Source organism: Eurytemora carolleeae, unplaced genomic scaffold (assembly GCF_000591075.1).
Source record: "Eurytemora carolleeae unplaced genomic scaffold, Eaff_2.0 scaffold17, whole genome shotgun sequence".
Taxonomy (NCBI): Eukaryota; Metazoa; Arthropoda; class Copepoda; order Calanoida; family Temoridae; genus Eurytemora; species Eurytemora carolleeae.
The window spans coordinates 506524-521795 of record NW_019396047.1 but is presented as its reverse complement, the minus strand read 5'-3'; the positions used below and the strand labels follow the sequence as shown (position 1 = coordinate 521795).

The window sequence follows — 15272 nt, the reverse complement described above, 5'->3', positions numbered from 1 at the left end:
GGGGGGGGGGGGGGTCCAAAACCCGTTCTTTCGGTAAAAACCAAGATATCAAGTGGATCTTAACAACAATGTAGGCTTTTTAAAACAGGTATTGATTGGTAAAATTAATCTATTACATTTAATGTAATTCACAGCAAATGTTTAGCGAATAAAACTGCCACATGTGTTACAGTGGTATTATTTCCATACTGATTTGAGTTACCCTAAAGACCAGAGCGAGGCTCACTTGCAACATAGAATTCAATTAAAAACGGTTTTATTGATTTTATTTGAGTTTCATTTTGCTAGAATTATAGTATCACAATCAAAATTTATTCACTTAAATGAAGAAAATGTTAAAATACCTTGTCAATCACTTTTTACGTCGTAAATTCAAAAATAAGTTTTACACTATTCACAGCTGCTGTCCTTTCCACACGAGATGTCAGCCATTACTGAATTAAAACGCATGCGCAGATTATTTAATAATTTGAACTTGGAAAAGTCCGTCAGAACGAAAGACGACATATCCGTTTTAATTCACCTTGCAAAAAAAAAGTTTATTATAAATGTCGTCTTAGAAATAATCTTTAAAAATAAAAAAATGTTTAAGGCAATCATTATTTTGATGCTTTCTGGAATATTGAGCATTAAAAATGTCGCGAGTTACCCCCAAAAAGAAATGCTATCTCGTGATGTTTGAAATTATAATGATGTTGTCATTTGACATTATAATGCTACTTAAAAGTTAATATCCGCTTTTTTCTTAATTCGCGAAATGCAAATTTTTAAGAAAGAAAAAAAAGATATCTCTGTTTATATGTTTAAACTGAGATAAAGATCTGGCAAAGAATTGTGTATGACACTCTTAAAGTGTGGGGAAATACGTGTGTCTGTAGTTTATGAAGTTTGTCCCATTTACTAAAATGAAAATTCGGTTAATTGATTTTTTCAAGGTTGATAATGTCGTCTTCGTATGACCAGTCTTTAAAATTAATTTAATTCATGAAATTTAAAATAATTTCATCATTGACATTTTTAGATTATTTCATTGAATTTCTGGTAAAAAATGTTTAAATAAATTTTTGTGAGGTTGGAATTTGAATCGTAAATTTGCGTAACGAGTTTTACCGCGGCAATTTGAGTGTTTTGCGCGTGTTGTCAGTTTGGAACAATCTGGAGGACACAATTGAGCAACAATTCCTATGACGCTTTAAAGTCTTTTTGGAGTTAGAGAAAACTTGTTTGTTATTAAATTAAGTTAATATCGTAAAGTCGATTTTAATTTATAAAATGTATTCCAACAGTTTTGGTCCCACAATTGCAGCTTGATATAACCGAGCGTAATTTAATATCGAACTATAAATCTGGATTTTTTTATTCTTACTTTTTATGGATTAACGTTATCCATGCACTGCACTGTTCATATAAAGACTTTTATTCTTTTCCCCTTAGAAGAAATTATTTGGTCAAGCTTTTCTCTGACTGGTAGCCTTTAACGGCCCCTATAAAGGCTGGAAGGTCTGAGTCTATGTATAGGCCCCGCCCCCCCACCCCCCTTGAAAAAGACCTTAGAGAATAGGTAAAGGGTTGAAATGCCATTAAATCCCAATTTCTTCAAGGCCAGTTCATTGAAAAAAAAATTAGACCGAAAACTTTCAAATTTTGGTGCTTGGGAGGGTTGAAAAAAACGCCAAAAAATGTAAAAAATATTTTTTTATAATCAAATATCAAAGTGTGACACATGTTTCTACATCCATTTTTCAAAGGCTTTACAAAAATATAGTTTTTAGATCTGCAGATTTAGGCTAAATTAGATTTTTTTTACACATACCGGACTTTTATCCGCGCTGTACCCCATGCTTTAAAAAAAAAAGATTTACATAAAACTTTTAAATGTCAATTTATGAAAAGTCAAATTAGAGGGGGGCGTCAAGCGGCAAGCCCCCCCCCCCCCAACTTTCCCTAAAAGTTCGTTAATTAGATCGCCCCCCTCTTTTTACTCATACGTACATTTGAACAGAGTGTTATGAATCTATTAATATTTCATAATCTGAATTCTTTTCCCTTTTTTTCATTTGACAACTCATATTAGTTTCTATTTTAAAATTTGTGTTGTTTAATTTCTTGTGATTTTTTAACATATATTGTTATTGATTTTGTTGGTTTTTACATCAATATAGCTGAAGAAGGTTAACCCTTGAAATATATTTTCAAAAAATGTGGAACTAACTCCTATATTCTTTACTCTGAGGGTTGGCGCATCATCAAATCCGAATTTTAAGTCGGTTAAACTTGTCTCAAACATTCATATTTTTATATCTGTGAAAATAATTTAAGAGAGAAATGTGTTGAGCCGATTAATCCGTCCATGTGAGCCGAGATGGATAATCTGGAGGAGTTCGTGGAAGATCCAGTGTGTCGTATCTGCAACCTTGTCTCAGGGTTGGAGAAAGATCAATTATTTGAAACCAATGATATTCAAGCTCATTTCTTCTGCCTTCTTTTCAGTTCAGGTATTCGTTATAATCTGCCTAAATTTTAACTTTTGCTTTTGCTTTTTATTTGTTTTGAAAATGTTGATGTTAGAAAAATACTAAATAAGGCCCTCCCAATCTTTTTTTTTATCAGATACTAGTTGAATTGCCCGGCATTGACCAGGTTACTCATATTTACTTTCGCGTATACCCGCACTTGGTAATAAATCATGATTTTCCCCGTGCAATTAAAAAAATGCCGTATGATTTTAGCCTTTGTCACCCCCACCCGTTACCCATAGGGTCCCTTTAAAAAATTCAGCAAATTTGGTTCAGTTATTTGAACACCTACAGCGAACATAGAAATAAGCGAAGAGCTTTATTATATCGATAGGATTTTATAAATCAGCTGGAACATAACATATCTTTATTTGAGTTGAATAATTCTACCAAAACCCCTAACTAAGTTACTGACCATCTTTTTCTGTTAGGTTTGGGACAGAAAGGAAAAGAAAATGATGGGATCAAAGGTTTTCTGGCGTCTGATATCCGTAAGGAGATAAAGCGCGGTGCGCGCTTGAAATGCGTCCACTGCAAGAAGAAGGGTGCTACAGTGGGGTGCGCAGAGCCCAAGTGTAAGAAAAGTTATCATCTACCCTGTGGAAGTAATAATGATTCTCTTCAGCAGTACTTTGATCAGTTTAAATCCTTCTGTAAGGAGCATAGGCCTGTACAGAAGGTTTCTAGGACGGGAGGGAAGAAATCAGACAAGAAAGATAATATTTGTAGTATATGCCAAGAGAAGATTTTAAGAAAGGTATTTTTTTATTTAAATTTTTTTTCAAGATATGGAACAGTTCTTACTACTCCGTGTATTGTATAAGTTACCATGAAAACTATCCATACTTCACTCCGTGTTGTACTTTATAGTTGAGTTTCAAACTTTTATGCGGATTCATTTTGTTCGTTAAAAGTCATACAGAACCTTTAAAATTAAAGGCGGAACCTTTCCTAACTAGTTATCAAATAATTCTACACCCTAGATGCTACACAGAACTTGAAAGGACAAGCTGAAAAGGTTTGCGGGAAAATTATTCCATTAGTAATTGATCATAACATATCGTCACGTAAACTTTTATTAAAGGTTCCGCCCGCAATTGCCAAACGGGTTTAATGGGTTATCATTTTTAAAAAAGGTTCCTTAAGGCTTTGATAGATCCTATAAAGTGTTCACCGCCTTTTGACCAACATTACCGACCTATGATTCTCCCAACAGAGGGAGGTTAAGTTACTAGGCGTCCTTTAGGACAGTTTTTGAAATAACCACCCGCTCTGTGAAGTTTTCAGGAAAAAATTTGCGCATTTTCATTTCAAAAATTTTTTATTTAACCACGGGTTTCTTCGATCGCTGCGCTCTGGATGTTTTGTAGACAAAATTGGTCTTGGGAACCTTTGGTAAAGTAAAATTCCCTGAACTTCCCTGTAAAGTAGTTATAATTTACTTTGTTTAGGCCACCATGAAAACTATCTGGAGTCCATGTTGTGAAGAATTCCTGCACAGAACTTGTATACAAGGGCATGCTTACAGTGCTGGTTCTTATGTTTTTAGGTACCTTGTGAATTTTATACAAATTTCTTTTCTTTTTAAAGTTAAAAAAGGGAAAATTGATGGATTTGGGGCGGAAATTGTCAATGAGAGGAAATTGTCAATGAGAGGAAATAGATTTGAACCAATTTGATTAAATCTAATTCTAATACAATAGAATAGTTTTTATCAACTGTTATTAATAAAAAAAAATCCCGTTTACCCTAACTCATGACATTTTTCAAGCTATCAGATCATGTATAATGATGTTAACATGTTAAGTTATGCGGATGAGTTCTGTGTTGAAAAGGATGGCAGATAATATATATATATATATATATATATTGTTCAGGTGTCCGACCTGTAATAACAAGGATGAGTTCTGTGTTGAGATGAAGAGGATGGGAGTATATTTACCTGAGCAGGATGCAAGCTGGGAGAACGGGACTAACTTTCAGGTAAGGCCATAGCTCATTCTTGATTTAGTAATTTTATCTTCAGTTTTATGTATGGGAAGAAACATCCCTAAAACTCTGATTGGTTGATTGATTGATTGAAAGGTAAATTTCAGAGATAAATATTTTCCCAGGACTATCCACCTTATTTGCATCATTGTGGATTTAGATGAGGATCTGCGGGACCAGATCTACGGGATCAGATCCACGGGGCAAAATATTAAAAAATATATCTTTTTGCTCTCAAAATACACGATCATAACGATATTCTTTGAACACTCAATGGCAATGAAAAACATAGCAAACATGAAAAGAAACATTTCTGAAATCCGTATCTGAATCCTGATCCATTTGTTTTGCATCCAGCATCTGTTTCCGCATCAACATGAAATGAAGTTTTAAGTGATTTAAGTTACTTGGAATTTTGTAAATAGAAATGAGAGAGGTTGTTTATCTCCCACATGTTCATGTTGGCTTGAGTAAAATATCATAAAAAATGAAGTGGAATTGACGACTTTTTACTGTTTAAACCAGTGCTAAGGATCCATTTAATTTTGATGCGGATCCGGATCCCGATCCTGGATCTGACTGGAAAAAAATGGATCCGGATCCAAATCCGGATCCGGATCCAAATCCGGATCCGGATCCAGGTCATTTGTTTAAGATTTACTGAATTTTTTTTAACAAATAATAATTTTCAACATTTTTGTTTTATTTTTTTTTCGCTTATTTTTATCCTAAAACTTGATGAACCATTCAGAAATCAGGAAATTTTTATAATCTCTCTTTTTTTTCATAAGTTCAGATTTGGGTTTTAGGAGTGAAAAAGTTTTTTTTTCAGTTTTTGGTTGATTTTTTACACTTGGATCCGGATCCGTGGATCTGCATAGTTTTGCGGATCCGGATCCAGGAAGCCAAAATCATCCGGATTCGGATCCTGAGCACTGGTTTAAACGATCAAATAGTCTTAAAAACAAATCCTGACACATTTATCTGTCAGTCCCACAACAACAATCTGACGGTTTCTTTTTATCCTTACTATCACTAATTCTACAAATTGTAGGATATTGATGAGAATTCCGTTAAAATCTGTCACGCAAAGATCTGTTTCTGTTCTCAACCCGAGGGTAGAACCTATCACAAGGAGCATGGTCTCTGGGATATTCTACTCTGTAAATCCTGCGGATCCAAGGGAATACATGCTAAATGTGGAGGATTAGAGGTAATTTAGAAAACTGAGACCTTGCCATAAACTCAAATTTATAATCCCTATAACTTTGCAAATCTGATGATGTAAACATTTCAAACTAAGATTATGTGATTTAACAAAAGAATTTGAAATAATCTATAGTCTACGACATAGAAATAGGGATTAGAAAATATGAGTTTGTGACAAAGACTCATTTCTTTACATTCAAAAATAGACTTTACATAAAAATTAAATTTAATCTTTTCATTCTATTTTCTCAGGAAAATAAGGTGTTAAATTAATCACTGGAAGCTTCGGTTCATTTTAACTTTTTAAGTAACGAACTAACCTTTAGGATGCTAGAGCAAGTGTACAATGTATAGTAAACACGACGGGCTTTATCAGGCAAATTGGGACAGTATACACCCAAAGAACTATCCCTTCTTGTCAGTCAGGCAGTATTAATGTGCAACATTGATCTTTTTAATTTAATTTATTAAATTATAATTTCAAATTTTAGGATTTTCCTGATGCTGTTTGGGATTGTTACATTTGCAGGAAGGTTTTGAAGGAAGATAAACCTAAGTTTATAGAGCACACGGATAAACTGTGGAGTAGGGATGCAGAGAAGGATAAAACTCCGAGCACTGTTCACAACCCAAACCGTCTTTTCGAGGCCCTACTTGCAACATTGCCGCATTTACAGTCCTTGGAGGAACCCCTAGCTTGGAGTTCGGTAAGACCAAGAAATATTCGTCTCGTGCTCAACCATTTACTTCTTTGGGGTCAATTGTAATGTTCTCTCTCTCTTTCAAACTTTTATTGAAACTAAAGCGGTACAAAACTGCGTAAACTATATATATAGAAATTATAAAAAAAAATACACAAATATTTATAAAATGCTTCTCGCATTTTACTCTGTTGTAATTCTGACATTAAACTTGTAATATAAGTATTGCTTGCCCAAAATGTACTTACTTCTTGAATACATGCCACATTATTTTTTTCCTTTTTAACAATTTACTTTTCAATTAGGATGAGGAAAAGAAAAATCTGCAGTTAACCATAACACCGGTGTTCAAACCAGTTCAAGAACCTCAATCAACTTCCTCCTTTCAACCTTCCTATCCTCAGCAGCCTCTAGAGATTTTCGCTAGTCCTTCCGTCTCCTCCCAACCTCATCCTCGCCCTGCTCAACAAGTTGTCAGTATCAGTGTGGTAGACAAGACGACTAATGGCGCTACTAAACCTTTCAAACTACCCGGAGAGAACGGAACCAAACGTTCAACCAAGATTATAGAAGTTGGAAAATCAAAGAATATCAAAGAACTGTTCGATTACAGTCTGGAAGATATAATACGGTATTTTTTTTAAAAATTTAGAAAAATAATCTATTACTTGTCCATGTCCATATATAGATTTTTGTTCAGGGTTTAGCATTTTAGGGGGCCTAAATACCCCCTGTGGCCCCTAGTTTTCCCTTGTCCCCCCCCCCCCCCGGCCCCCCCCCCCCCGCCAATGATTAAATTTTGTAACTCCTAAATTATATTTTAGAACCAGACTTTCTGAAACTGTGGATTCCGAGGGAAGTATAACTTCTGTGCCGAGCCAGGTGTCCGTAAACGGGTTCAGGACCGGAGAAGGGTTCGGTAAAGTGAACTGTATCTCCTCCTGCAAGGACGGTTTCCAGAGTAAACAAACTCCGATGTTTCGTTATGTCTCCGGGGACCCAGGACCTCAGCGTAAAATGACAGATTACTTTCTCAATAGGAAGCACTAGTCAAGGAGGAAGGAGTTAATGGAAGCAACTGCTTTTCATGTGATGTAACACTGATCTTTCTATCCCTCTCAAGTTAAATGAATCCATACAATGCCTTCTACCCCGCCGAATCCTAATGAAAACCATAGAAAAAAGTATTTCTATTTTTCTTAGAAACTCTATTTTTCGGGATCAGTGAAATCACGTGAAATGTGTTTTTTTTAGCTACTGGGAGTTTCAAATAGTATGATTTTAAGAAAAGGTTAACAACTGCATGATATGCTTGAAATAAATAGAATATTGTGATGCGATTTCATATTTGTTTGGAATCCCTTTTTAACACCATACTGACGTCTGTTTTTCTACATCAGAGCACTTAATGAAAATTAATAACGCCTGTATTGCATATTGGTTTGAACAAACCAACATGTAAACATTGTAATTTTTTTTATCTTTTAATCCTGTTGAGGACAAGAACCTGTTCTACCTCTTCGTCCGCTAGTTGTACTGTACTGTACTGTACTGTACTGTACTAAACTGTCTCTATTTTACATTGTACATATTTTTAGTTTAATTTGAGAGAAAAATTTATGAAATGTGTGAACTTATTATAGAAATGTTGGTTTTGAGCAAGGTAATTTTGAAGTCCATTTTAAAGAGGTTCATTACTTAGGAATCAAACTATGGAAATGAGTGTTCTGATATGCCTAATAGCCTTTCTTTAAAGGGAGTGAAGAGTGACCGACATGGGGGGGAGGTGGTTGTAAATCGGGGTAGTGCAGAAATCGGATATTGCTCATTTTGGACCAAGTATGCGTCTCTAGGATTTAAGGATTGCGGAGAACGAGCAGCTGGTTTATTCAATTTTTTCGTGGGGAAGAAGCGTTCGCGTTGATTTAGTCATTAACAAAATTATGATTATTTCTTTGATTTCTAAAAGAAACAAAAATGCTTCTCGACGAACTTTTTGGGCGCATCTAAAAGAATATATATAATTCAGTGCTTTGGATCCACAATATTTTGGCTTCCTGGATCTTGCGATAAAAATCTTTTGTTTTAAAACTCAAAACTGAACTATTGAAAATAAGAGAGATTATCAAACATGACCTGAACTCTAGATGTTGTACAGAAGTAAGTAAAAAAAAAAAAAATAGATGACCTGGATCCGGATCCGCATCAAAATTTAATGGATCCTTAGCACTGGTATAATTTCTTGTTTCCATGACAAGTACTCAATTACTTAAAGCAACAATGTCTTATTTTACTGATTGTTTTGTATAATTTTTCCAGTTGGTACAAAAACGTTGGACAATTTCAAGTTTTCGCTCCTATAAACACATCAGTGGTCTTAAATGATTTCTAATATTTTGTTCTTCTATACTACGTTATCATTTCATCAATCCCTCTTTGCAGACTACACCCTTTAACGATAAAGATTGTTTTACAATGAACCCTGTGTCATTTTTATAAACCGTAAATGAAAAAAGTATATTTAACCCTGAAAATATGTAAGTTGAGATATGTATCAGTTTTAAAACAGATATTGTTACTTCATGTGTACAAAGAACATTTTAATTAAGTTTTTTCTTCAGAAAAATGTGGACGAAATTCGGACGGGACTGTTTACGATCCAGTCTAAATCTGTCCATCCGACGCTTCAGTGAAATAGAGAACCCGGAGAACTTTAAACGTCTCCGGGTAGAAGGGTTTAAAAGGTCCGGAGTTGAAATGTATCCGAGTGGATACAAGATAGACAGCAGTGTACGCAGTATACTAGATAGATATGAAAAGATGGAGAAAGGACAAACCGTTGATAAATCTTACAAAATTGCCGGAATTGTTACAAATATTAGGTAAGAATATAAATTTTTTTGTAATTTTAAGTGACTTGTGGTTGTTTGCTCCATAAAGAATTAGAGTTATCTGTGAACTTTTTAATTAAAAAAATACGATTCCTTTAACCTGAGTCCGCGACTTAAAAACTCGAGAAAATACGGCTCGGGTATAAGCTGTCGTTGGGCCTTATTTACGGCTTGATCTTTTCGATTCAAACTGTATCTCATTTTCCTAATAGTTCAGCTCAAAAAAACGGTTTAATATTGGTGGATTTTCATGGTAGGAATTTGGGCATTCCGAGTTTTATGAGAACAAGACTCAACATCGAGCCTTATTCTCCACTAAACCAACCAAGGTCGGTTTTATTCTCATTGGGCCTAACTCCTTAAGTCTAGTCAAAGATCTTGCAGCTGCCAATCACGTGACCCAAGCTGTCGTCAGAGTTGGGTTGAACCGTTGAAGATTGGGTCTTAAAGTTGGGTTACGGATCGAGCCGAAGTTTTTAGATCGCGGGCTCAGATAAATTGTTGACCGGGTTGAAATTAAAACAAAAGTTCTTAAATAATTAAAAAATTTATATTTTTTTATATCAGGGATTCCGGCAGAAAATTAAAGTTTGTTGATATGTTGAGTGACGGTAAGAAGATCCAGATAAAACTGCACAGTAACAGTTTCTTAAACCAGGAGGAGTTCGAGTTAAACACCAGGTGGATGAAGAGGGGAGATAGAGTAGGCCAGGAGAGAAATATTAAACTTCATTTATTTGTTTTTATCACTTTTTTTTAGAAAAGATTGATATAAAATTGTTAAAACTTATTTTAACAGAATGGCATGAACCATTATCATTTATTTGTAATTACTCATTTTTCAAATATTCTTCAATATTTTTATTTCTTACAGTTAAATCCACCATTTTCTTATTTTATATTAAAAAGTAAAATATTCTCATTAATTCATGAGTTTAATATTTTATCTCTCCTAGGAGTTCAAGGGAGTCCTTGTAGAACCAAATCTGGAGAATTATCATTAAATTCAAACCATGTAAGTTAACACTTCTCTCGGTACTTTTTTATTATCAGCCAATTTATAGTAATAAAAATAATAATAATAATAATATGAAGTGTAGTTTATACAATATACATATTTTTGAATTCGCAAAAAATATCTTTATTTAGTGGCGAAATAATTTAGTAACTATTTCATTTTTGATTCCTCTTGTACTATGTGATTTTCAAACACACAACTATATACAGGGATACCTGCAAAAGATGAGAGCGTAAAGACGATCTGAAACTCATACAATATGATGATCCCTAGGCTAAACCTATAATATTTTAATTTCTTATTTAGTGGTTTGGTAAAGAAAGAAAAAAGTTTAAGGTTGCAGTGAATCGTAAATATAAAGAAGTCTCATCCTTTGTAGGTAACCCTGTATGTCTCCCAAACCGGGGGGAGGGGGCTTTTACATATCACCTAACATTTCTTACTTTTACAAGTATTTTCTAGGTGACTCTCCTGGCTCCGTGTTTACACGTTCTGCCCAGCAGTCCTATAGGTTCGGATTCATACGTTTTTATTATTGTATTTTTAATATCTGTTAACTTTTGACGATATCATAGACAACAAAGCTAATACTTGATTGCCCATTGAGAGATCATAAGAGTTTTGGGAGCAACTGGTTTTTTACATTTTAGATTTACAATTTATATTTCGTCTCTTACAAGTGAGATTTTTTTCTTAACTTTAAGATACTTAAATTTTTAATCCAATATCTCTGTCTATTTGTTTGGATTCCCGATCATAACTCATTAAAGGGAGTGACCGGCTATGTAAGGTAGTTGAACTGAGTATGCAGTGTTGTGGAAAACTTCTTTCGGATTCATTTGAGACATAATAAACTTTTTAAAGATCTGTAAATCCTGAGTTTGAGCTCAAATTAGACGTTCAAAACTCCTACTTTGGGGGTGGATACGTTTTCAGAATTAGTTTTTTTAAATTATTAAACAACGACAACGAAAAATAAAGTAGAAATTATAAAGTAATCTAATTAGATGGCTAGGAACATATTTCTCAGAAGAAATTTGTCAAAAAATCGATGCTAAAATCGATTATTTCGTTTTTATTATTATATTGAATTTCTTATCTTTTTTGAATTTATTGGCAGATTTCTTCAAATTCTTCGTCTTTTCAATAATAATTCTAGAAAATCGGCGAAGATCTTTGTGAATAATGAGGAACCAGAATAATGAGAAAATAGAAACTAATAATTGAACAAGATTACTTATTTTCGATGATAAGATTGATTTTTATTTTCTCAACATGTTCCTATACATAACGTCTGTAGTTTATTGTAGGAGTTTTGAACGTCGAGTTTGCGCTCAAACTCCGGATTTACAGATCTTTAAAAAGTTTAATATGTCTCAAATGAATCCGAAAGAAGTTGTCCACAACACTGCGTACTCAGTTCAACTATCTTACATAGCCGGTCACTCCCTTTAACTCCTTGACCGATTTGCCTCAAATTTTAATTAGGGTACTCGTTAGAACCACGGGAATGTTCTAAGCCTAGTTTAAAAATTCTAAGTTAACTTTGAAGGGATACTCCAGGCAAAGCCTCCCAAGCTAAGATACAATATTATAACATTCTCTGTCCTTAACGATGTATGTATCCTAAGAGAATCCTACCAAAAGATTGAGTAAACGGTATCGAGATATTCTAACCAACCCGGAGCTCCGTAGAACCCTGGTTTCAAGATCAAACATCATCAAGTTCATACGACATTTCCTGGAGGAGAGAGAGTTTATGGAGGTTGAAACTCCTATTTTAGGAAATGCTGTCGGTTAGTTATTTATATTATCGTGAAAAAAGCTTTATCAAGTTGAGAAAAAACGAGAATTAACGAAAAACTACGAGACTGATAAAAATAGCCATAGATTAAGCATTTATTTTGATTTTTTTTTCTGCATTTTGTTAAAAAAAAATATTGAAATTTGAAGCATGAAAGAAAAGAATAAATATTTTCCTTTTCTTTACAGTGTACAAACTGTACATGTTTATAATAGTTTTCTAGAAGTTCATATTTATTTGAAATTATCTCTTAATTTTACCCTTGAAAAAAATATAAGATATCCCCATTTTACAATGTACATCTTCTATGTTCCTATATGTATGTCTATATTCATAATTTATCCTAAATACTCATTTGTGCTTTTAAATTTTTTCTAGAACATGGTTGGTTGGTTGGTTGGTTGGTTGGTTGGTTGGTTGGTTGGTTGGTTGGTTGGTATGTTGGTTGGTTGGTTGGTTTGTATGTTGGTTGGTTGGTTGGTTGATTGGTTGGTTGGTTAGTATGTTGGTTGGTTAGTTAGTTAGTATGTTGGTTGGTTGGTTGGTTGGTTGGTTAGTATGTTGGTTGGTTGCTTGGTTGCTTGGTTGGTTAGTATGTTGGTTGGTTGGTTGGTTGGTTGGTTGGTTGGTTGATTGATTGATTTTTATTGTTTGATGAGAGTTATTTGATATTTCATTGCAGGTGGTGCGTCAGCAACTCCCTTCTTGACCTACCACAAGGAGATGAAGTTGGACTTGTTCATGAGGATTGCTCCGGAGCTGTACCTCAAACAGCTCATCATTGCGGGCTTTGATAGGGTTTTCGAAATAGGAAAACTTTTTAGGTTAGTTTCACTTAAATACCAGAACTTAAAACTATTGGCCCTGAAGGTTTAAAAGATGCGAAGGAAGTAGTTCAAGAACATGTTAAATACCCCACCTGCACTCAACAGCTAGGGGCGGGTGCAGGAGTATGGTTTCTTATCTTAGATAGTTTATAGTTGCCTATATTTGATTTATTCGCGCTAGTTTGGTCTTCGGATACATGTAAGACGGTTATTGATAGGAACAAAGATAGTACTGATAGATTCATGACTAAACCCATTTTCTTGATAATATTTGCAACTCCACCTTTAAAGTTCTATTATATTTAGGAACGAGGGTATTGACGCTAGTCATAATCCTGAATTTACCAGCTGTGAGTTTTATATGGCCTACGCCGACTATACAGATCTCATGCAGTTAACACAGGCACTTTTCTCCGAGCTTTGTCAGGTTAGGATAAAGATATTATAGTGGAAATCTTCCTAGTTGGAATACACTGTTGTCAAGCCATAAGAAACCATAACTATTAACTTATTTTTATGTGAAATGATTATACAATAATTCTAAATCTACTTTTATTCTAGGCTCACAATTTCCAACCCCGGCACGGTTCCATAGAGCTTGATTTTATTAAACCTTACTCCAGGCTAGAGTTCCTTCAAGCTCTAGAGTCAGCTCTAGATACTAAACTACCAGAACCTGCAGATCTACATCATCAAGACTCATTCAAGTAAGATAATATCATTAACCTACCTTATGGCCAGCCCCAAATGTATCTAGATCAATGTACCAATTTTTAAATCTCATAAAGTGCCAATTATTTCTTTAAAAGCCATGAAGCAGATTCATTATGTTTTCTTCAAAACGGACTATTTCTTATTACTATAATATGGTAATTAGTAATATTCAAATTTCAGTAATTGTTAAGGTTTCTACTGGATATTTGTACACGTAAAGAAATCCCAGTTTCTGCTCCACTAACGGTTCCAAGACTACTGGATAAACTGGCATCAGCTCTACTTGAACCCAACCTAGTCCAACCAACTTTTCTCATCAATCATCCCATGATAATGTCCCCCCTATCCAAACCTTCTCCTGGGAACCCTGATATAGCGGAGAGGTTTGAACTGTATGCTGGTGGGATGGAGCTATGTAATGCGTATACGGAGTTAAATGATCCTGAGATACAAAGGAAAACCTTATTAACACAGGTATTTAACAATTTTAACAATTTTCACTTGAATGTTGATTTCCTGGGATATTCTAATTATGGTTTACAATTTTATTTGAATTTTAAATAGGCCGATATTAGACACTTAAAGGGACTGGAAGAGTAATTTTAAATGATCATGCATGCAAAGATGACAATGACCAATTCACAACGGTACCCTTGAACCCTTAATCTAATCAATAATGGGGAAGAAATAGTCTTTTTCGAAGTTTAAATGTGTTTAATTTAGATAATTTGATATAATTTCTTGATGTAGAAATGCGCAAGACACTGTTGAGAAACCATAATAGAAAATAATAATTTTTTAAAAATTATAAACATTAATATCTAATTCATACTTGATCAGACAGAGTTTTTAAGGGTACCGTTGTGAATCAGGCATTGACATCTTTGCATGGATCGAGTCATTTGTATTCACGCTTACACTCCCTTTGATATAGCTCAAGTAGCAAAATCTGTTTCAACTTTTAAACAACGTATTTATTGAGCATCAAAGATCAGAGTTGGAAATTTTTGATCTTTTTTCCTAGATTTTAAACCTTGTTGGTAGAGTTGAGATTAGATTTTTAAAGTTCTTAACAAATTCTAATCAATCGATATTGATAACCTGTTATTCAATAAAAGAGATTTAGTAATAAATCTGTACGTCTGGGACTGACCGTCTGGGTTAGTATTTTTCCTAGAGCAAATGAGGCCGTTATGCCCATGGATACACTGCGGTGGCAAGGAGCGTCGACCACTTTTTAATTGCATGATGGGTTACCTTCTAATAATTCTAATCCTGATCTGTTGTAAGAGTGGTATGTCCGACCCTGAGAGTATGCTCCCTGATGAAGGGTTCTGTACCGCGCTGGAGTACGGTCTTCCTCCTACAGCAGGCTGGGGGTGTGGACTAGATAGACTCACAGCTCTTCTAACTAATACAACTAATATTAGAGAAACTATCACATTTCCTCTCATTAAACCTATTCAATAATCCTATTCTTTTTATTAAACATTTTAGCTATCTAATTTATTAAATCTTATTTATTGATCCTTTTCATTAATCTTGGTGTTAATTTCATTCATTAATCCTATTCATTAATTCTTTTCATTATTTCTATTCATTA

At 34.2% G+C, this 15272-nt stretch overlaps 3 protein-coding genes across 14 annotated transcripts in view; 2 read left to right on the top strand and 1 right to left on the bottom strand.

Annotated features, from left to right (window-relative positions):
- The window catches only part of LOC111702754 (non-canonical poly(A) RNA polymerase PAPD5), an 18994-nt gene extending 18543 nt beyond the window's left edge, over positions 1-451 (bottom strand). For 11 of the 12 annotated variants that reach the window (XR_002765479.1, XR_002765485.1, XR_002765490.1 and 8 more), the window contains exon 1: positions 345-451. The gene's annotated coding sequence lies outside the window, so the exon portion shown is untranslated. The remainder of the gene's footprint in view (positions 1-344) is intronic. The other variant, XM_023474563.1, reaches the window with a different exon arrangement.
- A 1854-nt stretch (positions 452-2305) lies between these two features.
- Positions 2306-7750, top strand: LOC111703006 (G2/M phase-specific E3 ubiquitin-protein ligase). The gene is made up of 8 exons (XM_023474847.1): positions 2306-2495; positions 2948-3273; positions 3968-4065; positions 4394-4499; positions 5560-5718; positions 6206-6421; positions 6721-7046; positions 7240-7750. The coding sequence occupies exons 1-8, from the start codon at positions 2363-2365 to the stop codon at positions 7463-7465; spliced, it is 1590 nt and encodes a 529-aa protein (XP_023330615.1). The 5' UTR covers positions 2306-2362; the 3' UTR covers positions 7466-7750.
- A 107-nt stretch (positions 7751-7857) lies between these two features.
- LOC111703016 (lysine--tRNA ligase) lies at positions 7858-15169 on the top strand. Its single transcript, XM_023474858.1, has 10 exons — positions 7858-9297; positions 9874-10013; positions 10263-10321; positions 10787-10835; positions 11956-12120; positions 12811-12952; positions 13262-13382; positions 13517-13662; positions 13861-14143; positions 14960-15169. Exons 1-10 carry the CDS (start codon positions 9041-9043, stop codon positions 15137-15139), a joined length of 1542 nt encoding a protein of 513 aa, XP_023330626.1. The 5' UTR covers positions 7858-9040; the 3' UTR covers positions 15140-15169.
- Positions 15170-15272: the final 103 nt, after the last annotated feature.

Excerpts from the sequence above, each read along its gene's own strand:
- LOC111703016 (XM_023474858.1), top strand. The coding sequence starts at position 9,041 with ATGTGGACGAAATTCGGACGGGACTGTTTACGATCCAGTCTAAATCTG. Across the intron at positions 10,836-11,955 it reads TCTGCCCAGCAGTCCTATAG|AGAATCCTACCAAAAGATTG; the intron begins GTTCGGATTCAT and ends ATGTATCCTAAG. Across the intron at positions 14,144-14,959 it reads GGAAAACCTTATTAACACAG|AGTGGTATGTCCGACCCTGA; the intron begins GTATTTAACAAT and ends ATCTGTTGTAAG.
- LOC111703006 (XM_023474847.1), top strand. The coding sequence starts at position 2,363 with ATGGATAATCTGGAGGAGTTCGTGGAAGATCCAGTGTGTCGTATCTGC. Across the intron at positions 4,500-5,559 it reads AGAACGGGACTAACTTTCAG|GATATTGATGAGAATTCCGT; the intron begins GTAAGGCCATAG and ends TACAAATTGTAG. Across the intron at positions 6,422-6,720 it reads AACCCCTAGCTTGGAGTTCG|GATGAGGAAAAGAAAAATCT; the intron begins GTAAGACCAAGA and ends CTTTTCAATTAG.